A 26,197-nucleotide genomic window follows, 5' to 3' on the forward strand; every position below is an offset into this window, starting at 1 on the left:
TGCGTGACCGGGCCAACGAACAATATTTGACCAAGGATGAGCTATATAAGGGTGGTTAGGGCCATTGATGCTTGTGAGAAGGTCTGTAGAGGTTGAAGAGTGTGAGATCATCTCAATTGCAGGTAAATTACACACAAAATGGTAAAAGTCAGTTTGGACAACGTTAAACTACTAGTGGATATCGATCGTGAGCCCCAGTTCACTCCTTCCAAGACTACAGTGGCTGATATCTTGACTAAAGAAGCTTTGGAGTTTGTTGTTTTGTTGCATAGAACTTTCAACGGCAGACGTAAGCAATTGCTAGAGAATCGTCAAACTGTGCAGAAGAAATTGGATTCTGGTTCATATAAGTTGGATTTTTTGCCAGAGACGGCGAAGATTAGAGATGACCCAACTTGGCAAGGAAATATCTTGGCCCCTGGTTTGATTGACCGTTCTACGGAGATCACGGGACCACCTGTGAGAAACATGTTGGTCAATGCGTTGAACGCGCCTGTGACTACTTATATGACCGATTTTGAAGATTCTGCTTCTCCAACTTGGAATAATCAGATTTACGGTCAAGTTAATTTGTACGATGCCGTACGTGATCAAATTGACTTTAGTACCCCAAAGAAACAGTACAAGTTGAATGGTTCTATCCGCGATTTACCCACGTTGATTGTGAGGCCTCGTGGTTGGCATATGGTTGAGAAGCATCTGTATGTCGACGATGAACCTATCAGTGCTTCTATGTTTGATTTTGGTCTATATTTCTTCCACAATGCTCATAAACTAATTGAAATCGGTAAGGGTCCTTACTTTTATTTGCCCAAGATGGAACATCATTTGGAAGCCAAATTGTGGAATGATATCTTTAACGTGTCACAGGATTACATCGGTATGCCTCGTGGTACGATTAGAGCTACGGTTTTGATTGAAACTTTGCCAGCTGCTTTCCAAATGGAAGAAATTATCTACCAATTGAGGCAACACTCTAGTGGTCTAAACTGTGGTCGTTGGGATTACATTTTCTCGACTATTAAACGTTTGAGAAACCTACCAGGCCATGTGCTACCGGACCGTGATCAAGTCACCATGACTTCGCCTTTCATGAACGCTTACGTGAAAAGACTAATTAACACTTGTCATCGTCGTGGTGTGCACGCCATGGGTGGTATGGCTGCTCAAATTCCAATCAAGGATGACCCTGTGGCTAACGAAAAGGCAATGACGAAGGTTCGTAAGGATAAGATTCGTGAATTGACCAATGGTCATGATGGTTCGTGGGTCGCTCACCCAGCATTGGCTCCAATTTGTAACGAAGTTTTTGTTAACATGGGTACTCGCAACCAAATTCATTTTGTTCCTGACGTCAAAGTCAGCGCACAGGATTTGGTTAACACTACTATCGAAGGTGGTAAAGTTACCACCGAAGGTATCATTCAGAACCTAGATATCGGTCTACAATACATGGAAGCTTGGTTAAGAGGTTCTGGTTGTGTTCCAATCAATAATTTGATGGAAGATGCTGCTACTGCTGAAGTGTCTCGTTGTCAACTACATCAATGGGTTAAGCACGGTGTCACTTTGAGCGATACCGGTGAACGTGTCACCCCTCAACTAACTGCAAAGATTCTAAAGGAACAAGTTGATAGATTATCAGCTTCTAGTCTTGTTGGATCCAGGAATAAGTTCGCTCTCGCAGCCAAATACTTTTTGCCAGAAATAACAGGAGAAAAATTCAGTGAATTTCTAACTACACTGCTTTATGACGAGATTGTTACCGTCAAGGATAAGCCAACCGATCTAAGCAAGCTCTAATGGTTTGATATCTATAACTAACTACATAGTTCATCTCATCTTAAAACTTATTATGACTCCTCGTATATCATGATCGCTTTCTCCTCGGAAAGAAGTGATCCTCGTCTTCAGCAATCAAGAACTACTACTTACCAACAACGATCACGTTATGTTAGCTTCAGTTAGAGTTTGATATCCTGAGGTTTAACTGTGGTTGTTTGGTAGATCCTAAGTGGCTATGTACAACACTGTTGCTGTTTCGTCGAATAACGCGTCTAGTAGTAATGGTACGACTACGACTACAAGGACCGCGGGTCCTACCGCAGCTGGAGCAGCTGGTGGAGGAAATAATGGTCCTACACAGAGAAGGAGGAGTTCTGGTTTGAATTCATTCTTGAATACTTTTGGAATACGTCAGAATAGTGCTAGTAGCCAACAAGCTGCCTTAACGAGTGACACTAATGCTATAGAAGGTGAAGAAGTGGTTCATAGGCGTCCTGAAGGAGCTGCTGTGTATATCCAATCACCTGTGCAAGCGCATACTCGTGATGGCCAGCAAGTGGCTGGATCACAACATTTACCCATCTCTATATCATTGATTCCGCAGACAGAGGTTGGTAATTCGAACCCTCAGCAACACAGAGCCTCTGTTTCAGCTTCTACTTCGCCTTTAGGTGGACTCGCGCCCATTTCGCATGCGCATACACACCCAGCTCCTCTCAATGGTGCTCTAGCTGATATCGACCCTTTGAATTCAGAAAATAACAATTCACCAACTCATAATGATAACAATTCGAATTCAAGTGTTGTTGGGAACCCGAATCCTACTACTATAAATCCAAGCGTATCTCAGGCTAATCAACAGACGTCAGATAACATTGCATCGTTGAAGAATTTACGACATTACATATACGCTGCAGATCAGCCCAATGCGGATGAACTCTTGAATCTCGATTTGGCAAGAAATGGTCCTTTTCCTGAGCCTGTGGATCGGGAAACCGTTGAACAACGTAAGGATAAGAACGGGCTTTTTAGCGTAAGGCTGACTCCTTTCATTGATGGTTCTTTCTCCACAAACCCTGGTCTGGCCTTTGACCCCGTGATAAGAACTGCAGGTCCCGGTTCTCAACTAGTTATTGGTCGTTATACCGAGAGAGTACGCGAAGCTATATCCAAGATCCCAGAGCAATACCATCCCGTTGTTTTCAAATCAAAAGTTGTCTCAAGGACGCATGGTTGTTTCAAAGTCGATAGTCAAGGTAATTGGTATATCAAAGATGTGAGATCCTCGAGTGGTACTTTTCTCAACCACCAAAGGTTAGCACCAGCCTCTACCCTGTCTAAGGACACTTTAATTCACGATGGTGACGTCTTACAACTTGGAATGGATTTCCGTGGTGGTACAGAGGAAATTTACCGTTGTGTCAAGATCAGAGTCGAGCTTAACAGGTCTTGGAAAAGAAGAGCAAACGCTTTCAATAAAGAGGCTATTCAACGAATAAGGAATTTACAAAAGCTCACAACAGGTGTTGAAGAAGAAGACTGTTCTATTTGTCTTTCAAAGATTAAACCTTGTCAGGCAATGTTTATCTCTCCATGCTCCCATTGTTGGCATTTCCAATGTATTCGCCGACTGGTCATGACTTCATACCCACAATTCGTGTGCCCTAATTGCAGGTTGACGTGCGATTTGGAAGCCAGTTTGGAGAACAGTGACACGGAAACAGAAAGTGAGAATGAAAGTGAAGGTGGGCAGTTGGTCGATGACCTCGGTGTTTTGTTGGAGGATCCAAAGGACATCAACATGGGTTAGATAAATAATAGTGGTTATTTTTTTTTTGCTATATTCAAAATTCAAGCTTTTGATATCTTTAAACTTCGTTACATAGCGTTGGGCCATATGGGCCCCCGTAAACTAATTTTACATTAAACGATTAATATCTGTCCTTCTCACCGATCAATCTCAATAACACATCTTGAGCCTGTTGCTTACCCAGACCGAACTTGTAAACTTCATGACCTCCGTCAATGAGTTTCCACTCTTGTGTTTTTGATGAAATCCTGGAAAGTTCACGTTGCCAATTGCCCCATTGTGGAGACTTCTTGACCATTTCCTTAGCGCTCACCACGCTTACCTTAACATTCTTTAACTTATCCTTATAGTTAACCACATCCTTGTAACTCAACATTGAGCTTGTGACACTTTCCAAAAATTTACCACGTAAGAATCTGCCTTGATATTGCATGTCACGGCCATATATACGTTCATTAGGACCATGATGAGCCAACAGCCACGAAGTTTGCAACTTCAAACCAATTGTGGACCATAGTCCACGCCACCAGATCCTAAATTCATTGTATCTCTTGATCTCTGGTGGCACCCAGCTGTGATCGTCGGGGTCTCTGCCAGGTTGAGAGTCTCCATCTCCATCTCCACCACGGTCTGGTGGTAACAAACGTTGTAGATAGTTCTTAAGCAGCAGGTCTTCGTGCCATGATTCAACAAGCATCATACCTTCGACTATATCAAGATTTTTAGCTGTGAAAACCTGAGTGAACAAACCACCAAGGTCGAAACCAACTGTAACGAATGGCCCCTTAATCTTTGCTTCATTCAAGAGTGCATACTTGAGATGATCTGCTACCATAGCTATAGATGTTGGTGCTGGCGCAGAATCACTCAACCCATAACCTGGTCTTTCGTAAGTACAGTATCTCTGAACTCTATTCAAATGGTATAATTCCTGGATCCATGTTGCTGACAAGTAGGCTGTATCATATCCACCATGTTCATATAACAAAATTGCCTGCTTCTTCTCATCATCAAAACTCTTTTCGTTTTGAAATACGTCACCATAACACCTGATGTGCAATTTGTAAGAATGATTATCGTCAACCCAATGGAATGCATCGTAAGTAGCCGCTTCCGTGCTAACATCAGCAACCTTACCTGTTACTCGATGAATATCCCAAGCTGACAGTAATGTGTTGCAAGTGAATAGAAGGAAGAATACCAAAAGTAAAACTTTCAAAACATTTCTAACTCCGATAAAGATCCATTCACTTAGAGTATGCTTACCGGAAGTTTCCTGTTGATGATGAATTCTCCTACCTTGAACATTGTCCGCTGCTTCAAAATTATCGTCATCAAAGGGTTGAGTAATCTGCTTGTTGTAGTCCAAAAGATACCAATCCAGCACGATACCTACAAAAAATGAAAATGCTGCCCACAGGTATGTGAAAGTTCCCATAAACCCAATACGACGACGTGTGTATGTAATCATGTAGATTAATTCCAAATTGAAAAGTGTCAAGAGGCACAACACCATATTCAAAACATAATCCAATGGAGAATACAAGCCGAGTTTGTTAAACCATAAATTCAATGCATTGGTAACAATAGATATGAATATCAGGGTGATATCATTGAAGCTATTGGATCTATTATTGCTGTGAAAGAGGCTAATATCGAAGAAATAATCACTTATTAGAGTAGTAACAAGCCAAATTGTATTGATCACAATAAAAATATTCACAACCCATTTAGCGTTGTGTATGAAAAGTCGATATTTCCTATGCACTCGATACTGATTCCTTTGAAAATACGACTCGGTATCCGCTTCTTCATTTTCGGCTCTCTCTGTGCTCGAAATTGCGTTCGGTGGAACACCAATCGCTCTACGGGAAGGTTTCCCTTGGGTTGTATTATTCTCTGGTAGTAATGGTTCATGCTCGTCCCCGTCAATCCGTGGTGAGTTATTACGCAAAGCGTCCTCGTTCATTGGATCTAAAACTGCAGAGGCACCTACAATATTCCCAGACTGTGTCGAACTCTTTATGGATCTATTGCTAGTAGATATCGACTTACCACCCATTACAGCAGCCCAAAAATCCAACTAACAAGTGATCAGAGGACTTGATGATTATTGATGAAATAGCAAAGGTGAAGTTTATTATGACTTGCAGCGACCCCTTGGCAGGGTCACGGCATCGGCCACTGTAAATCATAGTCAAGTTGGTCACTATAGTGACTAAAATTTCATGGATATTATTTTATATATCTACAATTCGTCTCTAGATGGTCGTAAATGTCTAGAATCATGGCACTCTTATCTGCAATAGCTTGTGGGGAAAAGACCCTTTTCGCCGTTTAGCTCTCCGTAAGTCCAGCCACTGCCGTCATCTCCTCTTATCACGTTTACAACATCGTTGGGTGTCAGTGAGAGCTCGTCATCGCCTTGAGCTTCGTAGTCGTATTGCGCTTGCATTGTTCTAGTTGGCATGTTGGTACGTCTGGGCGGAGGAACTTTGGGTGCTTCTTTGATCTTGGCCGCTTCATTTATTTCGACATATGTTGTGGGTACTAGACCTGTCTCACCGGTGGTTAAATTCTTGATCTTGGTCCATCCTGAGCCCGTATCGGCTGCTTCCAGTGCAACTAAGTCACGTAAGCTGATCGAAACTTCGTCTGCGTCCTGCTTTGAATATGCAAAGAGCACTTTGTTCTTATTAGAGCCTGTACCGGCAGTGTAATTAGTAGATAATGAAGTGCTGGAAGTTAATGACGTGGTATCGTTGTCAAGGCTCTGTGCTGTTGAGCCTCTCTTATCGGAACCATTTCCAAAAAGTGACAACCTGTGACTGGTTTTTGAAGATGACGAATCTGTGTTGAGGATATTGTGCTTCAATTTACTCAAGAGCCCAGATTTTTTCTTGAGTTTTGACAAGTCTATATCATCGGTTGACAAATCGTACTCGGAAGGAACATTATTTTGGATACTCTCGATCTGAACTTCAGCCTGTAATTTTAAAGTCTCATGGGATGTAAAAGGCGTAATTACTGATAAGTAGCTCTTTAAAGTCTCATAAAAACCAACAGCATCTGCGGAGCTTTCATCCGCTTTAGCCTCCTTTTTCCGTTGGTTTAAAGCAGATAGTTTGGACATCTCAGCTTGTGATAAATCTTGGAAATGGTTATATGTTTGTTCAGCTTTGGCCAGTTTCACTTTAAGATCAGTTAGCTCAGTTTGAGTTGTGACGACGAACTTCTCATCGTCATGCCATACCGGTGATGGCTCGAAACAAAAGTCTTTAGGTTCTTTCCATTGCTTCAAATTGTGCTTGATAAACATTGTTGTACTGAGAGATGGTAAATTTTGTGATACCACTGAGTCAGCAGTATTCAACCTTTGCTGCACTCTTTCACCGGCAGAAACTTCAAGATCTTTGGCAGATCTCCATATATCATTGAGGAAAAAGATCCGCGATTCACTCAAGTCCTGTAAGAGATCCAGCACTTCAGGTACATCCTGAAAATAGTACTTATCTTTGATTCTATTCGCCTGGTTTATCTTGATCAAATATTCATTTTTGGCGATATTCATCTCTGATTCTTTCTCTTCTAGCTTTCGCTTATTGCGTTCGTTCGAGGATTTGGTATGCTTATTTCTTGCCATTTCCATGCTAGCGCATACCTCATCGTATCGTTTCTTGGCTTTCTCTAAATCCTGGTTAATGGTGTCACGTTTAGTGGTCACTTCTTCGTTAAATCCTCCTATCTTGGTCAGAGTCATGTCAAGTTTTGCATATAGTCCTGACAGCTGTTCAGCTATCTGACGCTCGAAGTCATTTGCCAGGTGATGATGATCTTTAGAGATGACTTCGGTTTGAGATAGTATTTCATTCCAGGCCACTAGATCGGCAGCCTCGAGAGAACCTGGGGTAACTGTGGGGGTATCACCAACAGATAATGGGACTGTCGATTTGCTTTTCCTGTTTAGAAACTCCTTAGTTAGTCCACTCAATTTCTCACCATACTCCCTTTCTAGTTTAGCCCTTTCCCGATAAAACTGTTCAATATCTTTCAGCCCTTTCAAGTTGTTTTGAACCCATTTATGAGTCTCTTTGTATGAGTCCTTGATCTCATTACCAATTGATAGCTTTTCACTCATGGTGAATGCCTTCGATTGCTCTACCTTTTAATTTCGATATCAATTTATGACTTGTTGTTTAGATTCGGTGTCCTATTGATTTGACCTCGCTGGATCGCTATCTGACATCTCGATCAAAAACAGAGTTTAGACGGAAAAGGTTCAATTATATAGGCACGTTGGCTGATGACTAGTAAAATGGCTGGTGATACAAGATCGCACACAAACCCTGAGCAGGATGGTATGACCGAACAGCAAAAGTTACAACATCAATTACAAGTTTTCCAAAACTCACTACCAAAGGTAAATCAGATTGCATTCCAGATGTTGTTGAATGAGATGGTTCCACTTGCAGTCTCGGTGGAGAATAAACTAATAAATTCCGAGATCAAAGGCACTCCAAAGCGAAACTCCAGTGAATTAGAAGAAATGATCACTAACGTACATATCACCGCACCCTTGGATAAACCATCTCATAAGTTATGCCAACAGCTATATGAAGCAAATGATGGAACCAGAGAAAAGATACTTGAGAGACTGAGGTCTATGGGAAATCAAATAGGTAACAAGTTGACAGAATTACTGGTGTTTAGTAACAATCCGAATCTAGTTTTCAAAGACATGGACCTGCTATCGGTTATGAAGTTCATATGCCGTGATGTATGGAAACAGTTCTATGGCAAGCAGATTGACAATTTAAAAACGAACCACAGAGGAACATTCTATCTGCTGGATTATGAATATCGACCAATCCAGACGTTTGCATTGGATGATCAATCGACAGAAGAAGAATTGGCAATGATAAAGCCCTTCTTCGAAATCCCAGTCGGGCTAATCAAAGGAGTGCTGTCGTCGCTAGGCTACAAAGAGGAAGAAGTAGTATGCATGGCGTCGTACATAGATCGTCCGACTGATCGTCCCAAATCAACCTTTAATAAGGGAGTTAGCTTCCACGTTCAGGTGAACATGCAGTAGATGTGTTATATAGACATGAATAAATGACGTTTATTTTTTCTTGTATGGGATCACAATATTTGATGCAATTGTGCGCGTGGTATATCGATCAACCTTAAGCGATCGAACCTTTGAATCCAAATTCATTTTCGATAATCGGTTTAAATTGTTGCCTAGAGCTTCTCTCTCGGTGGCGAGTACGGTATCAAATTGTCGCTTTTGCTCTTCCCATATGTTTCGAATTTCAAGCTTTTGTTCTTCAGTTATCTTTTGGTTCCATGTATGTCGACATTCTCGACACATCTTTTGAAATCTCGCTGTCAAACTGGAACATTCCTCACCATGAACGCTGATCCTACTGGATACAGTAATAGTGTGACCGAAACCAATTGGGTTATGTTTTAGAACCATTCTTCTCTTGCGTGATCTTTGCTCTCTCTCCTGATACCAAACGTTATCGAATTTATACTTGAATTTGTTTCTGAACAACATGTAATCACTTATTGCTGGAGTTTGAATCTCAAGAATTCTGGCCAATTCGTACTTGTTCAAAGAATTATGATCGACCCCAGTGAAATGGAAGAAAAAGGCATAGTAAAGCCTTTTTTTAGTGGTAGATAGTGAATTCCACTCCTTCCTTATGAACCTTCTGAATGCATTATTATGCTGCCCGCAGCTAAGTATATCACTTGTGTGGAAGTCATTCGAACTACTTCGCAACTCCTTGAGCTTGGAATGGTAATAGTATTGAAATGCTGTAGTAGGTAGACTATCGAGCTCTTTTTCAAATGATCTCTTTGAAACGTACACTGCTTGAGACAACTGTGCTCCAAGGACTCTAGAGCCCTGCATTAGTCTCCTTTAACGATTCTCTTTTTCGACCCAAATCTTACTCTATGATCTCTTCCTTATTATATATTGATCGCTTTTCGCGTTATTGTTATATAAAGTCGTCAATTTAGACAGTTACGCGACAGGTGTTCAACGAATGATGATTCAACGAATGATTTAACGAATGCTGATTCTTGGTTAGATAAAGACTGGATTGAGTTAACGCTTGATATAACACGAAGTCCTGTCGATGGAAGCTCGGCGTCATCGTTATTTAACTCCTTGAGACTGTGCTGCAGCAGACGAAAGAACTGAATGCCTTTATCGCTGCCCTGAGAGTAAACTCGTAGTATCGTTCTTTCAAAGAGTGTCAACTAAAGCGGGAAGCACACCGAAACAAAATAAGGTTAACGGCTCCAAATAGAACTTAATAGATATGCTAACGCGTCAGCTTTAAGAGGATGAATCAACCAATCTAATTCTAGAGCAATTCAGGTAGAAGAAGTAGAAGAGGCACCATCATAAGCATGGTGCCCTTCGCATGCCAACGGTCGTACCCGATTAATTAACCCGCGGGCTAATAATATTATTGTAATTATACATACTGTAAAAAGTCTAAAACATCATCCTAACCTTTGTAATTAACGTGCTTGAACTGAACTTGTCCCTTCGAAGTATTGGGGGAATTGCTTGTAGAGTCATCTATCTTCTCTGGCTGATCCAATGAGAAGGCGAACCCTTGACTTGTTGCTGAAGATGCAGATGTTGGTGGTTGTAAGGGCAACGAAGTACTTTTGGGGTCTGAAGTTTGACCATTTGGTGCGAGCGTTGGGTATTCGTAGTTCAGCACCGGTTCTTTACTGAGATCAATGGGCTGCGATCGTGGTGGTGGTGGTTGGGTCTTTATGGATCCCAATGCCCTGGCAACAAGTGAATTGTCAGGCATGCCCATTTGATGAGACGGATTTGGAGGAGACTGTGATGCCTGATGTCGTTGATGTTGCAAATCCGTCTGGGTGACTCGCGTACTGCCCTTACCACGACCTTTGATCCCCTTGTTTGAATTCTTGTACAACGAAGCGAAGTAGTCTAGTAGTTCACGTTCTTTTGGAGCTATATTCTCATTCGGATCCATCTCTGCCAGTTTTTGGGTCAACTCATTTAACGTGTTCAAATGGAATCGATTCTGATGAGCTTTCATGTTACCTAATTGTGTGAAAGTCTTATTACAGCCATCGAGTTTACAGATAAATGGTTTCAGCTTTTGGTGCGTAACGACGTGAGCGGCCAAATTACCTTTCCTTGAGAACCTCTTACCACAAAGTTCACATTCATATGGTTTTTCACCCGTGTGTAGCCTCTGGTGAGTTCTTAAATTCCCACCTTGAGTGAATCTTTTACCACAGTATTGGCATTGAAAAGGTTTGTAACCTATATGAGAACGAACGTGTACCTCCAGATGTGTGGACTGAGTGAAGAAACGATGACAATAAGGACACTCGTGTTGTTTGACACCATGAGACCCCTTGGGTTTTTCAACACCACCTACAAGTTGACTTGAAGGCGGCAGAATCCCTGAAGTTTCATCGATTAGCAGTCTACCGTCTGCTGTAGTAGGCACTTTCTCCGTGACACCTTTCTTACGAGCCTGGATCATGAGCATGAGTTGATCAACTTTTGTAACACCTAGCAGAGGCTTTGCGTCATCCATTGGGGTAGACTCTGTCGAGTCAAGTATGCAGTTTGGTAGTTTGGACAACGTATCGTGAGTAGAATTGGTCATTAAATCGTTCAAATGGTCCTTGTGTGATCTCTTTTGCCTCTTTACATGTGGCGAATCCGAGGCAGAGTCCTCGAGCACCACATCAGAGGACGTAGGATCGGGACTTGCATTTGCCACATTATATCGCTGACTATCAAGAGTAGCTCTTACAGAGGAGTCTCTTCTCTTAAATTGAAAATCGAAATCGTCTGGATTAAATTTCACTGAATTATTGCGAGATCCAATTAACGAATGCGCATTGTTGTTCGCAAACAACGTATCAAACTCCTGTTGTTGTGAATTTTGAGATGGGGCAGAGTTCGGCGCCGCATTGTATTTGATCGTCGGTGTAGAGTTCCCACTTGACATTGGAACTAGTAGTGGTGGTTTCATTGGATTTGTCGTAGAGTCTCGTTTACCAGTAGAATGGAAGAAATCAAGGTCTGTGGTTTCATTGGGACCAAAATAGATCGAATTCCGATTCGATGAAGGTTGCGAAGGTCTATTGACTGGTTGTTGAGCATTCTTACTGGAAAAACTGGGCGTCTTAAACCGTGGCGGCATAAATGGTTCTAAAGTTTCACTCTGTCGCCTCACGGTATTAAACTGTACCTGCGGAGGTGCCTGAGATCCCTGCGGTCCCGCGGGGGCAGCTGGCACCTGTTGATTGGGCCATAAGCTATTGATGATACTAAACCCTCTTCCTATCTGTGAAAGGTCGTTTGGGACGCTTATAGAGGGACGATCCGAGATATTGAGAAACGAGTTGATAGACGCGTCTGTGGAGAATCGCGGTTGATTAAAGTTGGTAAACATAGAGATAGAGTCCTGTCTCGAAGGTTTTTGTATCTGCTGTTGTTGCTGTTGTTGCTGCTGTTGTTGTTGGTGATGGGATGGCCGCTGAGCGGCCATTTCATCACTCACAGCAGCTGAGGAGTTGCCCAACTCACCTGCCGAGCCGTTGTCACGCGCTTCTTCGAGACTCCTATCTTTGTGGGCGTCCTCGTTCATGAAACTGCTTTACTGCTGCCCTACTGGCCCCGTTGGCCTTGTTTATCTGCCTAGTAGGGCGTATAGGATGTGGCCCATCCCTGTAAAAGAAACCGTCCAAAAAATCTCCCCGCATAGAATTAGAAAAGGACTAAGTTACCCAGACGCTCGCGTCCAAGACGATAAGCACAAATACCATGCTATACCGTATGCTATACTGGACTAATACATAGTTTATAGTACGAGATTGAAGGTTCTTGATGCTAACTAAGGTTTACTTGTGCACTATGATCAGTAGATCTCTTCTTGAAATTAGCATTTCAAATTCTTATGTTCCGCTATAGTATGTTACAGTATGCCACAAACTTCTTGTCCCTACTCTAATATATATATACTATGGCATAGCTGTTGTATTACTGTTATTCAGTAGGCTAGACGAGCCCGTAGTACCTTCCAAATGATCAATTGAAGGTGCGTCGTTGTTGTTCCGTCTATAGCGGGAAGGGTCCTATTTTCGAAAGCGCTGCATTGTGGCAAATGGCTCGAGTAGGAGGAACTACATGTCATAAGAAATTAATCCATGTGCGTTTCGGCCATTGCTGGTTATCAAGCTTTTTAGTCCCTATAAAACCTGAGTTTGTTTGTTACCCCTATGGACCAACGGTTTAACACCCGCCAATCCATCTGGGTTCGAATCTCGCCTTTGGTAACAGCACTAATTCCTACGATTTAGAAACCTGTTTGCTAACGGAGTCTCAGGGCTCACACTAATAGCAGGTGGGAAATTCGGTGAATCACTGCGGAACCCGACAGAGCCTAACAAGCTTTGTCGACCGGTTGCCTTGGCGACTTTTCCGTGAGGAGGGCCTGGGGAACCAGGCTCATATGGTCATTGTCACAAGAAATCAACTCGGTAGTCCTGTACTATCGAGGATGGGAAGGCAATGGACGTTCCGTTTAACTTGATCTCATCAAGGTTTGTTGAGTGCAATCGTAGGACGGTCTTAGACCTGAACCCGATACCGATTACTGGTGTTGTTTCCATATCTTTTTGTTTTATATGAGGCGCTATCACCTTCAGAAGATACAAAAAAAATTGAGGATGCCTATTTTACACCTAGCTATATATACGTACAGGAAATTTTATTGGGTCTCTTGAAGAGTCTAACGGTTCAACCCTTGACCTAGAGCTGCATTTTGTTCTTGGAAACGTTGTCCCACACGTTCACTGTGTTTTAGAAATTTCTCGGAACATTTCATGATACAACTTTGCTCTTTACTAGTCAATTTAGCGGAAGTGAAATCGTTGACACAGTCTGCGAAACATCTTTCAACCAAATTGGAATACAGACGCATGAAATCCTTCATTTGTTTCTGTTCCACCAATTTTTGGAATTCTTGCTGTTCTCTACTGTTTAGTGCATCCATTGTGAGTTGATAAGTTGATTCGTAAGTTATTGAAAGGCTCCTTTACTGGCAATCAATCGTTGAAATACTATGTTAAGTTGTGCTACTTGAAATTTTTCATTCAAATAAAGAGCAATCCGCCGGGTAATGGAATTTATATCTCTGAAGTATGAACAGTATAAAGAAGCTACATCTTACTGGCATCTCTTCTCGTATGCTTCCCAGCCGGCTTTACGGTAACGTTCGCCTTCTACTCTTGGATCTCTTCCCTTGGCGAAAAGTCCTCTGCCGACAATGATGATGTCTGACCCCGTAGAGACAACTTCATCGACAGTTCTGTACTGTTGACCCAGCGCATCGCCCTTGTCGTCTAGGCCAACACCTGGTGTCATGATTAGCCAGTCAAATCCTTCTTCTCTTCCTCCCATGTCTCTTTGGGCAATGAATCCAATGACGAAATCTTTGTCTGTCTTAGCAATTTCGACAGTACCTTGGGTGTATTCACCATGGGCCAAAGAACCTTTAGAAGATAGTTCAGCCAACATTAATAGACCTCTTGGTTCGTTTGTAGTCTCTTGAGCCGCTTGTTTCAACCCAGTGACGATCCCAGCACCAGTGACACCATGGGCGTTTGTAATATCAGCCCACTCGGCAATTCTGTAGACACCTGAAGAATACTGTAGCTTGACAGTGTTACCGATATCGGCGAATTTCCTGTCCTCAAAGATCATAAAGTTGTGCTTTTTGGCCAATTCTTTCAAAGGCTTCACAGTACCATCAATGGAAAAATCAGAAATGATATCGATGTGTGTTTTCAACAAACAGATGTAAGGACCTAGAGTATCGACTAATTTAAGCAATTCTTCGGTGGTATTCACATCTAATGAAGCACATAGATTGGTCTTCTTTTCATGCATCAAATTCAAAAGTTTTGAAGCCACAGGACTTGGATGCTTTGCAGCCCTCTCTTGATAAGTAGCAACCGACATTATAGTACTGAAGCGAAATATATAGCTTGATTTTCTGCCTGCTTTTCTTTATGAAACTTTTTGTCTAGCGATGACTTGGAGAAAATAAAGTTCTTGTTTGACCTTTAGAGATCAGATAAGATTCGAAATTTCGATTGGGCACAACTGAGGCCATCTCTCGAACTTTCTACAGCACCCAAATGGTTTAGAGATGGTATCAAATGGAAGTATATCAGATTCAGCGCCCAATAGTGGTCAGGCGGTCCTGGATAACCGAAACCACTCCATCATCGGTGCATTGACTGCGGGCGGACGATCGATAGTATATCAAATGACTTCATTTTATCTAAGAACCCCTTTGAAATTGTTTAGGCCAGCCAGATTTGATTATTTGCACTATGTGAGAATCATTCTTACCGGTGAAGAGAAGCAGAATGCTCCGCAGAATGAAGTTGGGAAAAACAAGAGATTTGGATTGCTTAGATCGAGGTATTTCAGTTATTGGGAAAATTCTTCATTGGGTATATTGACTAAGGCATTGAATAAATATGGGTGGAAAGTCATTCCAGATAGAATTTTACCGCCATTGATAGTTAACTCAGCGACTGGTGTGGTCTTGTATACCACTTACTTGACAACTTTAGGTCAGCTTTCGAATGGATTTTCAACTGGTTCATCTCTCAAAAATCCTTGGGATGTCTGGAGATCAGGCTTTGTAGCAGGAGCCATGCAGGCGTTAGTATCTACTCCGATAGACGCAATTTACACTAGATCTTCAACAAGCGAGTTCTTGTCAGTGGCTAAAAAGTACGACAATTTATGGCTCTATGGACGTGATAAACTTATGGAGATTGGGTTGATAGGTTGTTTCGGAGGATTTGGAATTGCCTTAATCAAAGAATCCTTCGGCTTTGCTGTCTATTTTACAACTTTCGAGATGGTCAGAGGCCAACTTTGTGAATGGTTTAAAAGTGCTATCAGGCAGTACGCAGAAGTCAAATATGTGATCAACAATATCAAACTTGCAGATCTAATACCGTCAAAATCTGCCCCACAAGAAACTACCCCAACTAAAATGGATTTTTTATCAAAAAAGGAAGAGAAGTGGCTCAATAGAGCTTTCATCTTCGTTGGTGGAGTCACGGCAGCTTTCCTATTACAAGTGGTACAATACCCATTCAGGAAGATTCAAAAAATTCACCAGTCAAGGTTGGAAGCTTTTGATATATTTAACAGGTCATTAACAGGTCAGCCATCACCTAAGTCCATTACTGATGCAACAAAAATCTGGGTTTCAGAACCGGCTAGCAGGCGGCTGCATATTTACTATAACTCATACTTGGACACTTTTGAGCACATCCACTTCATTCACAAAAATACCAACTCTTTGCTACGATGGCTGTATAAGGGATTCACCAGAAACACATTAGCCATCATTCCAGGAACGACAGCGGGGCTTCTTATGTTGGACTACATGCGAAGTTCATTTGAGCAGTCTCTACCTGACCGACTAGAAGAGTCGTGAATCTTTTCGGTCAATTGCTAGTACATAATAGGGATTCTTATATCCCCATGTAAATATTAATGCATTCGATATTCTTTTAAGCGGGCTGCTGGGCCATAAGCTAAATATCAATACGCTATGATTCCGCAGTATCGGTTGATATGGCGTCTGCTTTGACGGCGCCTGCCTCTATCTGTTTCTTCTCGGTTATCAGTTCTTGTAATTGGTTTTCCACTGAAGGCATGTCAACGTATTTGTTGAAGATATTAAGCACCTTGAGAAATGTATCGTTTGTGGTAATCCCCTTTCTCAAACAGTGTAGATAGAAATTTGAGATGACAGCTAGGATCTTTGGCACGGCAACATTGCTATCTTGTTTGGTAGCTGTTGATTCTAAAAGAGGCAGAAGACCTCCTTCAATTATCTCCTCCACTGTCGCTATTTCATCCGAAGGAAGCTCGATCTTCTCCTTAATAGCAACCTCCAGGGTTTCCAGAGAGTATGAGCGAACTTGTTGACAGGGGTTCAGGCATTGGTGCGCGAGAGCTTGAATTACAGCTATCGTTTCACTCTTGGATAGTTTGAACGAAGTCACGTCCTCTTCCAAGAGGCGACTTGTGATGTTGACGGATTTTAAAGACAATTCCACAATATCTTGGAATGGATTTTCTTTATCAACCTTCTGTCCCTTCCGGAGAAGTTTATCATACTCATTCTCCCACCGGCTACCAAGCGCCCCGGCTGATGAGATCTCATCCAATAAACCTAACACCCACATGAAGTTTTTATCGGTCAAAGTACCTGTTGATTTTAGAAGAGAGTTTTCCAAAAACAAGTAGACCTCCCTCGCATGTCCCTTCATTACTGGTGAGGACCTCAAGAGTTTCCAAAAACCAGCATCTTGTAGTAAATGGACTCTATAATAACCGCTTTCCGCTAAGTTTAATATCTGGTTCAGAACTTCACTCCCAGTATCGCTAGTAAAAAACTTCTGTGTGAAAATCTCATTCTTTTCCAAAAGATCTTTATTAATGAGTTCTAGAAGCAATGATTCTTGATTTGTCACTGCCGAGAAAAGCAGTAACCTGCACGTCATTAGCCGTCCTAAGGTTGTTTTGGATAAACCAGTGACTTGCGATAATTCTGACACCTTCTTCAAGATCAACGAAACTACTTTCTCCTGTTGATGGTAAGGGAAATGAAGGGTCACGGACAACTCTACCAGGAAAAGCATTTCACTTTCAAAAAATCTAGTATTTTCGGTGGTCTTCTCTACCTTGATCGAACTTAACAAGGTTTTGATCAAATCTTCTGTTACATTAGCCTCATTCCCAAAGACAGATGAAGCAATATTGCTGGAAGCAATGCACTGCGATGCCTTGATCGAGGCTTCTATCTCATCCTCAGTTGGCTCCTCATCTCCCTTCAGATAGGATGCAAATGCAGATAATATACCTTTGGTTTCTCTTGCTTTCTTAATCGAAATTTCCGGTGTGGGTTTTTTTATATCACCAAGCTTTGGTCCTTGTTCTACCTTTGGGATAATGTCAGGACTAATCAAAAGATTCTCATACAATACCAAAATGATTTGTATGACTTTCGACCAGAGTTCGCCGTCGATTACGTTAGGGTGTCTATTCCTCCGAAGAATTCGGAACAGCACTACCATACATAGCTGCCCCTTGAAAGATCTTCCCAATCTAACCGACTCTGTACTCACGGCAATTCTAGAGTCTGTATCATTCATGACTATTTCGACCAATGGAATTTCATCGACATCAGGAGAAGATCTCTTCCCAGCCAGAGCATCTGGTGTTAGCAATGTGGTCATATCAGCAATGCTGCGCAGAATATCGTTGAACAAGCCCTTATAATTGAAAAAGGAGGCAATGTAAGAACACTTATCGATACTGGTCAACATGCGTGTGGAAATATGGTCATCGGTTGCAACCTTGAAAATTTTGAGTAGTGTTCTGACAATAGAAGGGCCAATATTCCTGAATATTGCCCCATCGAATTGCGCCAGGTCCTGGAGACTCATGTTGTCAACTGCATTCTTTGGATCTCTAGCGACTTCTGTCAATACTGTGGTAGATGAAATCAGGTTATTCCATGCGTCCTCAAACCACCTGTCATTCCCATGATGTTCTTCAGGCATCACAATTTCTTTATCACGAATTGAAGAGTAAATCTTATCAAGGTACCAAGCCGGGAAATTTTTTTGATTGTAGCAGCCTTTCAAATTTCCAGAGTAGTCTTCATATGACATGTGCTCTTTCACTTGAGGATTGTGCAAGTCAGTGTTCAACATGATAATCGAATAACTCAGTATGAAAACTGAGTCCGGATCAGGCTGAACGGCTTCTACGTCTTCCGTAACTCCCTCCTTGCGCTCTGACAATTCGTATTCCTGACACTCAACATACCTTGAAGAGAAAGCTTCGATTATTCTCTCAATTTGTTGAGATTCACCGGGCAAACGAAACTTCGTCAACAAGAATCTTATGGCCTCATCTACCCTCAAGCCTTTGAAATCAAACAGGTCAATAAAGTTTTTCAGTAAAGATGTCTTCTTTGGATCACAGAGTAATAATCCAATGGTTTTTTTGTTCACTCGACTGTTGTTTTCAAACAGAAATTTCGACAGATCTTCCTCGGAATCGCTTTCGATAAACCCCTTCTCAATCAGCATAGGAATTCCTTTCTTTGGTTTTTCGTTAAATTTCGTAGCACATTTGATGAACTCAGTTTTACGTTCGCGTTGCTTGAGCAGTTCAACACTGGTTTCATTCAAAAGAAAATTTTCTCTGTCTACACCTTGTAGACGGTCATACATCTCATCAATGAGATAAACAAGTCCCTCCAAACAGATTGGTGGAACGTTATCTGTCGTCGCTATTGCCGCTTCTGGTAGTGCTAATTTTGTCAATATTGTTAGAGACTGGATCGACAAATCCGCTCTATCTAGATTGCAATCAAAGTTGATGAAAGTAGATGTGAAAAATGAGGGAAATCGAGTCCAGAGAATCGATACTTGTTCGATCAAGAGTTCCTTCACAGCAGCAGACCTTTCTTTCGAATCATCGACATTCTTATTAGAGGATTGTGACAGAACTGTGAATATACGGGTTAATGTGAGTTCAATTTGCATCTGTAAGTGATCTCCCAGTATAACAACCAGAGTGGTGAATAGTTGTAAGGCTGCTTGTAAAAGAGAGAGTTTGTTGCTGTTCTGAATGATGAATAGGACGTATTTGAAAATAGGGTCTGAAATCAAACTGAAAAGGCGTGGATGTAAAGGGAACTTGTCGCCAGAAAGTTCTATAGCTGTGTTAATTAAATTGAATCCAAATATTCTGGCTGAATTCGTGTGTTTTGTTTGATTCTCGGGAACTATCAAAGATAGCAGGAGGTTCAGGTATTGCTTTATCACCGGCAAACCATAGTTTGCTTCAACAGTAACGGAGGGTTTTGTGTTTGAGATATTTGGTTTCGGCTCGTTTGTAATTTCTGTATTTGGTGTGTGTAGGTCCTCGCGTTCCTCATCCTCAGTATTATATGTCACATTGCTTTTATCGCTAACGCCGATTATGTCAGCTTGAAGCTCATTATTTGCATAGCTTTCGTCGTTGATATATTTTTCGGTAAGCTTTGTTGGTTCGATGTTCTTAAGCTTATTGAAAATCTTGACCGTGATGGCAATCATCGTAAACTCAGCAGCTCTTCTCAAAACTTCACTCCTTCGCTTATTACAGGCCAATGACAGTATAGTCTGCAAAACATCATACATGATAGAATCCGACAGAAGATCTCCACAAGGTGATTGGATGACAGTTTGCAGAAGAACGACAACTTTGAGAAGAACTGAGTCATCAGACAGCTGCTCAGACCCTTCAAATCTACAATGAGTGAGCGCGTTGACAGTTTCATGGTATGCTGCCTTATGGTTCAATGATGTCTCGTTAATGACATTCAATGTCAAGAACTTTTGCAAAGAATCCAAAGCCAATGAAGTAATATACCCCGACACAGAGCTGGTACGTATGACTAGGAGGAACGGTTGCAATAAAGTCAGTGAATCGATATCATTGAGACTTTTGGCTTTATTCAGCATCAGCCGCAGCTGGATAAAGCCTGACAATAATGGATCATTATTCTTGTTGGTAGACAAATTATTGAACGTGCTCGCCAAAGAGTCATCCTGATTGCTAAATATATCACTCCCACCACCTAATAGTGCTGCTACTCCGGATTGTGAGGTGAACTGGGAGTATTTCCGCATTGCAGTGGAAAGATTGATGCATTCTTTGATCACAATAGTGACCGGATCGACAGCAGCCGCATTATCCGCACCCCCGAGCTCCATCTGGACACTCAATTCTTGACAGTAGGGTCGTAAACACACAGTAAAAGATTCTCAATTATCAGATATAGAGGCAACTTAATTACTCTATTAGCCATATTGAAGGCGATCTCACTATTAGCATAACTTTCAAAATTCGGCTGGGTAACGAGTTGAAAAAATTATTAGAACTCATCAAGCTGAATACTCAAGCGATGAGCTTAGTTAAAGAGGCTTGTATTTAGCTTTGCAGATCTCAATTGCTGCTAATAGGGCCGAAGATGAGCGGGAACTCTAAGGTTTATTTGGATATCTCAATTGAGAGGAACAAAATTGGTAGAGTGGTTTGTGAGCTATTTGGAGACAAAGCACCTAAAGCTGCTAAGAACTTTTACCATCTATGTTTGGGGGATAAATCTGTGGAGGGTGGTGAGATGCTATCTTACAAAAGAAACTATTTTCACCGTGTCATTAAGAATTTCATGATTCAGGGTGGTGATATTGTCAATTGTTCTGCAGAGTTCTCAAAGAGTGATGAGGCCGGACGAGGTGGTTGTTCGATTTATGCTACAAAGGAAGAATTGGCCAACCAAAAGGATAACTCTGAAGTTACTTCGTATGGTAATTTCGAAGACGAAAACCTTGGAGAATTTCCTGAAGCATTCTTCTTGGCAATGGCAAATTCTGGTTCCCCAAACACTAATGGTTCTCAGTTCTTCATTACCACATTTCCGGCACCTCACTTAAACGGCAAGCATACGATATTTGGTCGAGTAATACATGGCAAATCCGTTATTCGTACCGCTGAACGGTGTAAGATCGACTCAGATGGATTTCCTTCCTCATGCATACGAATTGACGATTGTGGTGAGTGGGACGAGTCGAAAGATGTTCCACTATATAATGGCTCGAATGACACCATTGGCGGTGATACTTTTGAAGAATATCCCGATGATGAAAATAGCATTGGTTCTGAGGACTTCAGCGCAGCATACAATGCAGCTAACACTATTAAGGAATCCGGTACTTTGATCTTCAAGAAAAAAGATTTCAAGAATGCGGTCTTCAAATATATCAAATCGCTACGATATGTGAACGAATACGTTCCTGACGAAGATGTGGACAAGGATAACAATCTCAAATTTGTCACATTGAAGATGAAACTTTATTTGAACCTATCTCTTGCACTGTTCAATATGCAAAATTACGACGGAGCAATAGAATATGCCACCTATTTGCTGGAGATGGAGAATGTGCCAGACGTGGACCAGGCTAAGGCATACTACAGACGAGGAAATTCTTATTTGGCGAAAAAGAACATGGAAAAAGCCTTGCAAAATTATGAGCTGTGCAAACATAAGAATCCTGATGACGCTTCCGTGGCTCAGAGAATTGACTACGTAAATGATATACTCGAAAAGAGAAAGGAAAAGAGGAAGCGAAGCTTAAGCAAGTTTTTCTCCGGATCTTCCTGAACTTGACGCACTTTCTGTTCACTTGCAATTGGTAAAGTCAAGGTACCTTACATGAAATCATCCAGCAGATTTCTTGGAGCCGTTTGTGCTACTTTAGCCGGTGCTCTTTCCGTAGTGGTAGCATCAGTCTTGAAATCATCCAAGAGACTTTTTGGTTCTTTGGTTCCTACCTCTAGAGAGGAAGTTGTTCTACTTGATGGTGTTGAAGCATACGTTTCCATCGTGTTTCTTGCCGAAGAGGCTGTATTAGGGTCAGTGGATTGCGGAGAAAAGTCATCTAATAAATTCCTGCTGGTTTCCATGTTCCCTGATGATGACATAAAGTCATCCAATAGGTTTTTGGTCTTACCATTAATATTCTCTGGCAACATTTTGCCATTTGTAGAGTCTTGTGTCGAGGAGAAATTGTCGGAGAACTTATCAAACAAGCTTGGTCTCACCAATTCTGTCTTCGTTGGCTCCGCAGCAATAGAATTGATGTTGAAATTACCGTTTGGCGATGTGATTAGCTTCTCGATCCTTGAATTACCTTCAATGAATTCCCAGTTCTTGACGATAGATAATGCAAGAAATTCACAGCCCATTCTTCTCAAAATATCGGTCACTCTTAAAACGCAGTTGTATTCAAGTGTGTTCTCGATCTCTAAAGAACCCATAAAATACTTGATATTCCTCTTCCTTAAATGAGCATAGAGAATTAGTAGCGCCGGATCCTCAACTAAAAAGGATTTGTTAACGCAGCTTTCCTTATCCACAAGTTCGGCATTTCTCTCAAGGTTTACCGGGGCCGTTACTAAAGCTTTTATGGCAACATGCTGCTTCTTCAGTTTCCAGTAAATGAAGCTTGTCATCCATCTGTCATTTTCCATGATTGCTGTGGGCAATACCTGTTGTAACAGCAAGCTGCCAAGGGCTGGTCCATTGTCACCCTCATAGATCCTACATACACCAACGGCCAAGTCGATGTCATTAACCTGTTTGTATAATACATTCGCCGCATCTTCTAACGAATCTGCGAGCAGAAAGAAACATGCTGCATCCATGAATCGGTGTTTGCTTAGCAGTACGAAGGCATTCTTTAAGGCTGCGCTCCTCCATCTGGCTTCAGAGAAGTCATTGCTCAAAAATTTCAACATCTTTTGTTGCTCAGGATGACCAACAGACATTTTCCACAAGCTGATCAAAATCTGCTTTCTCTTCAACGCCAAGTAAAATATTGCGCACTTGCTGGGGTCCCTCGTATCACCTGTCGAAAATTCATGCTTTGCTATTTGCTCGAATTTTCGAACTAAATCGCTTTCTCTTGACCAGTAGGTTATCTTGAACTCCTTGGCCCTTTCCCAAGAAACGATGTTGCTGTCAAAAATGGACATCAACAGTTCTTTATTGTCAGAGTGTAATGCCCAGGTCACATCTCTCATGAGTAGCTCCTTCTGAGACTTTCTATGAGATAAAAACAATTTGACTCCAAGCAAGAATCTGATTCCGTTATAGTCTACAACAGTTTCATTTTTCGTGATATCGCTTATCGCACCGATCACCGTAATGAGAGTTATCTGTTGATGACGAGTGAGGTATGGCAACGTCATTTTTGTTAATTGTTCTGTAAGAGCCACTGATACTTTGTCGCTATACTCTGGAAAGGGATCAGGAAAGGTTTCTCTTGGGTAATCTCGATCTTTACCGATTGAGAATTTGTAGCTTTCGACATGGAGGTTGGAGTCAAGATTTGCCAGGTCCTCAGAGTTGAAGTTGAGCTTTCTCAGTTCAAGGAACAACCTCAACAAAAGCTCCTTCACTAACTGCAATTTGTTAGCGTAAAGCGCCTGAATGAGAAATTGGGGATGGTAAACCGGTAGCGGACCATTAAGAACACTGCTTAAATGGAGGATATCATTAGAGAGGATTCTTCGGGAACCAATTGAGCGATGTGTGAATGGATCATCCTGATCGAAGTATTTGTCTTTGACATAGAGTTGGTTGCCTGAGGCCACCACAAACATTCCGTCTTTCAACCACGTTGAATCTCCAATTTCATGGTCCGTGTGGGAGGTTATGTCGATCTTTTCAATTGGAAGATAGCTTGGATTGTTATTCGTGTAGTCATATCTCAGCTGGGTGTACAGGAGAGCGTAACTTTTAAAACCGATAGAAACAATACTCTGACCAAAAGGTGTGCTTGTCCAATCGATGTCTTCGACAGTATCTTCGAACGTCTCTTCATATTCTAAAACGCCCCTCTTCATGTCCCATAAGGACATTTTCTTCCCCGTCGAATGAACTAAACACAGTTTACTAGTCGATGAACCCCTAATGAGTGGGATATCCTGGATGCCTGTGTTTAGTTCAAAGTCCTTGATCCATTTGATTTGGCCCTCATCAGCATTGACGATTGCTTTGTATGTCCTGGTAATCCCGTTTTCTGTGGTTAAAGACACTAGCGGTCTATTGCTGAAGAAATGACTGTGCACTGGATCTATTGTGGAGATGCGATATATGTCATGACCTGATATGTCCAGGTTATCCGAGTAAACTGGCTCAATTGCATACGAGGTTACTTTGAAGGCTTTAATTGAACCATCGCGGTATATGAAAGCGACGAAGTGTCGCTCATGACTATGCTGAGGTTCTGGTGTATTGAGCATAAGAATTGGTTCTCCCGGTTCTGGGCATGGCGGTAATGCGTATTCTGATTTCAAAAATGATTTCTTCTTATCTTCTTGGTCGTTGGGACATTCCCAAGCTTGTATTTTGGAGTTTTCTAGAAAGCATATAACCAGCTGCCCTTTTTCATGTACAACTGCGAGTTTCATCGGCACCTCTGTTTTTATCACATTTTTCAATCGAAGAGAAGCTCTGTCCGTCTGTTGCGGGCGCCATACGCAGCATTCAGAAAATCTCGATGTCGTTAGCATTGCTTCACCATCGCTGCTTCTAATCAGTGCCTGAATGGATTTGTTGGTCCCCGTAAACTTGTTCTGTAAGTGACCGATCTCCGTTTCTTTATCATTGAGCAATTGACCCATGTCTAATATTGACTGTCTGATTACACCCCGCAAATCATGGACAACAACCGAAATTGTTGCCTTCGAGCTGTCATATGGTTGAGCCTCAGCAAAGTAAAGGTAATCGGGGTCCTTAACAAACGAAGCGTACGATATATGTTTGGACTGTAATTTCTTGCTTCCCATTGGCTTTGGAGGGCATTGTGAGAGACCAGTGAGTGAGTGGACTTCAAAATGACCATCTGAGGTCCCAAGGAATACTAGATCTGGCTCTGTTTTGATGTCTTCATCCTTCGATAAGCTCTTGCCGAGGCACTTATTTAGTATCCACGCGTCTATTATAAAACAGTATCTTTGGTTCTCATTCATCTGGATAGAGCCCCACTGCTGGACGGTTCTGATCGCTTCCATCTCGTAACATGACCATACACGAAATCTATGATCGGAGCATAGTGTATAAATGACTTGTGATCCTTCAGAATCTCTCTCTGATGGTGTTGGGCCGGATTTCTTCCACCTTATCGCAGCCACTGGAGCTGGGTGCGGCAATAAGGCTAGATTGAATATATCCTGTTCCCCGCTGATCGATATACGCCTCCATAGTTTAACTGTATGGTCATATTTACCAAAACTTGCAATCAACTGAGAGTTTTCAGAGATCCTACATTGATAAACTGCCTTCGGTTGCCTTTTGTTCCATAGAAGCACCGGCTTATATTCCCCAAATTCATCTTTTATTTTCCAAAATGAGAGATACTGTGTTCCCACGACAATCTCATTGGAAGCGCCCCAGCAAATGGAGTTCACTCGGGTATCGTCATGATAGACTTTGCAACAATATTCCCACTTCGGGGTCTTCATGACTTCATGTATTGGTTTGTAAATGGAAACGAAATTGTTCACAGCCACTGCAATGAAACCATTGGATGGATTGATATCGACGGCAGCTCCGTCTGTATCGAGATAGATCGTCTGCAATCGAGAATAGTCATTCGAAAAGATAATGACGTTATTTCCAGAACAATATGCGAATATTATCATTTCCTGCCACTGAGCCTGGCAGGAAGTCTGCTGCGTGTCATTTGGACGGCCTGGAAGAAATTTCAACGACATGCACGATATATATCTCAGACTAGTCTTTAGTCGGTGTATGGTGCTTTCACTTGTCTAATTCAATTTTGCAATCTGGAAAAGCGTTCTATTCCGCTTACTTTAAAAGCTCTGATGAAGCACTTTCTTCCAAGGTC

At 41.8% G+C, this 26,197-nt stretch overlaps 13 protein-coding genes across 13 annotated transcripts; 5 read left to right on the forward strand and 8 right to left on the reverse strand.

Annotated features, from left to right (window-relative positions):
* Nucleotides 1–138: 138 nt before the first annotated feature.
* On the forward strand, nt 139–1,803 carry MLS1 (malate synthase MLS1; the record flags this gene model as incomplete). The annotated part of the gene is made up of 1 exon (XM_003679811.1): nt 139–1,803. The coding sequence occupies one exon, from the start codon at nt 139–141 to the stop codon at nt 1,801–1,803; it is 1,665 nt and encodes a 554-aa protein (XP_003679859.1).
* A 217-nt stretch (nt 1,804–2,020) lies between these two features.
* Nucleotides 2,021–3,595, forward strand: DMA2 (ubiquitin-conjugating protein DMA2; the record flags this gene model as incomplete). Its single annotated transcript, XM_003679812.1, has 1 exon — nt 2,021–3,595. One exon carries the CDS (start codon nt 2,021–2,023, stop codon nt 3,593–3,595), a length of 1,575 nt encoding a protein of 524 aa, XP_003679860.1.
* Nucleotides 3,596–3,716: 121 nt separating this feature from the next.
* On the reverse strand, nt 3,717–5,657 carry TDEL0B05210 (uncharacterized protein; the record flags this gene model as incomplete). Its single annotated transcript, XM_003679813.1, has 1 exon — nt 3,717–5,657. The coding sequence occupies one exon, from the start codon at nt 5,655–5,657 to the stop codon at nt 3,717–3,719; it is 1,941 nt and encodes a 646-aa protein (XP_003679861.1).
* A 234-nt stretch (nt 5,658–5,891) lies between these two features.
* On the reverse strand, nt 5,892–7,733 carry BZZ1 (Bzz1p; the record flags this gene model as incomplete). Its single annotated transcript, XM_003679814.1, has 1 exon — nt 5,892–7,733. The coding sequence occupies one exon, from the start codon at nt 7,731–7,733 to the stop codon at nt 5,892–5,894; it is 1,842 nt and encodes a 613-aa protein (XP_003679862.1).
* Nucleotides 7,734–7,898: 165 nt separating this feature from the next.
* TRS33 (Trs33p) lies at nt 7,899–8,687 on the forward strand (the record flags this gene model as incomplete). Its single annotated transcript, XM_003679815.1, has 1 exon — nt 7,899–8,687. One exon carries the CDS (start codon nt 7,899–7,901, stop codon nt 8,685–8,687), a length of 789 nt encoding a protein of 262 aa, XP_003679863.1.
* Nucleotides 8,688–8,717: 30 nt separating this feature from the next.
* Nucleotides 8,718–9,518, reverse strand: CIM1 (mitochondrial HMG-box protein CIM1; the record flags this gene model as incomplete). Its single annotated transcript, XM_003679816.1, has 1 exon — nt 8,718–9,518. One exon carries the CDS (start codon nt 9,516–9,518, stop codon nt 8,718–8,720), a length of 801 nt encoding a protein of 266 aa, XP_003679864.1.
* A 607-nt stretch (nt 9,519–10,125) lies between these two features.
* On the reverse strand, nt 10,126–12,270 carry AZF1 (Azf1p; the record flags this gene model as incomplete). The annotated part of the gene is made up of 1 exon (XM_003679817.1): nt 10,126–12,270. One exon carries the CDS (start codon nt 12,268–12,270, stop codon nt 10,126–10,128), a length of 2,145 nt encoding a protein of 714 aa, XP_003679865.1.
* A 1,143-nt stretch (nt 12,271–13,413) lies between these two features.
* TIM9 (protein transporter TIM9) lies at nt 13,414–13,677 on the reverse strand (the record flags this gene model as incomplete). Its single annotated transcript, XM_003679818.1, has 1 exon — nt 13,414–13,677. The coding sequence occupies one exon, from the start codon at nt 13,675–13,677 to the stop codon at nt 13,414–13,416; it is 264 nt and encodes an 87-aa protein (XP_003679866.1).
* A 173-nt stretch (nt 13,678–13,850) lies between these two features.
* URA3 (orotidine-5'-phosphate decarboxylase) lies at nt 13,851–14,645 on the reverse strand (the record flags this gene model as incomplete). The annotated part of the gene is made up of 1 exon (XM_003679819.1): nt 13,851–14,645. One exon carries the CDS (start codon nt 14,643–14,645, stop codon nt 13,851–13,853), a length of 795 nt encoding a protein of 264 aa, XP_003679867.1.
* A 190-nt stretch (nt 14,646–14,835) lies between these two features.
* TDEL0B05280 (uncharacterized protein) lies at nt 14,836–16,149 on the forward strand (the record flags this gene model as incomplete). Its single annotated transcript, XM_003679820.1, has 1 exon — nt 14,836–16,149. The coding sequence occupies one exon, from the start codon at nt 14,836–14,838 to the stop codon at nt 16,147–16,149; it is 1,314 nt and encodes a 437-aa protein (XP_003679868.1).
* A 115-nt stretch (nt 16,150–16,264) lies between these two features.
* Nucleotides 16,265–20,494, reverse strand: TDEL0B05290 (uncharacterized protein; the record flags this gene model as incomplete). The annotated part of the gene is made up of 1 exon (XM_003679821.1): nt 16,265–20,494. The coding sequence occupies one exon, from the start codon at nt 20,492–20,494 to the stop codon at nt 16,265–16,267; it is 4,230 nt and encodes a 1,409-aa protein (XP_003679869.1).
* A 257-nt stretch (nt 20,495–20,751) lies between these two features.
* On the forward strand, nt 20,752–21,945 carry CPR7 (peptidylprolyl isomerase CPR7; the record flags this gene model as incomplete). Its single annotated transcript, XM_003679822.1, has 1 exon — nt 20,752–21,945. One exon carries the CDS (start codon nt 20,752–20,754, stop codon nt 21,943–21,945), a length of 1,194 nt encoding a protein of 397 aa, XP_003679870.1.
* A 47-nt stretch (nt 21,946–21,992) lies between these two features.
* RAV1 (Rav1p) lies at nt 21,993–26,063 on the reverse strand (the record flags this gene model as incomplete). Its single annotated transcript, XM_003679823.1, has 1 exon — nt 21,993–26,063. One exon carries the CDS (start codon nt 26,061–26,063, stop codon nt 21,993–21,995), a length of 4,071 nt encoding a protein of 1,356 aa, XP_003679871.1.
* Between the last annotated feature and the right edge of the window lie 134 nt (nt 26,064–26,197).

The sequence above is a fragment of the Torulaspora delbrueckii genome, chromosome 2 (genome assembly GCF_000243375.1).
Source record: "Torulaspora delbrueckii CBS 1146 chromosome 2, complete genome".
Classification (NCBI taxonomy): domain Eukaryota; kingdom Fungi; phylum Ascomycota; class Saccharomycetes; order Saccharomycetales; family Saccharomycetaceae; genus Torulaspora; species Torulaspora delbrueckii.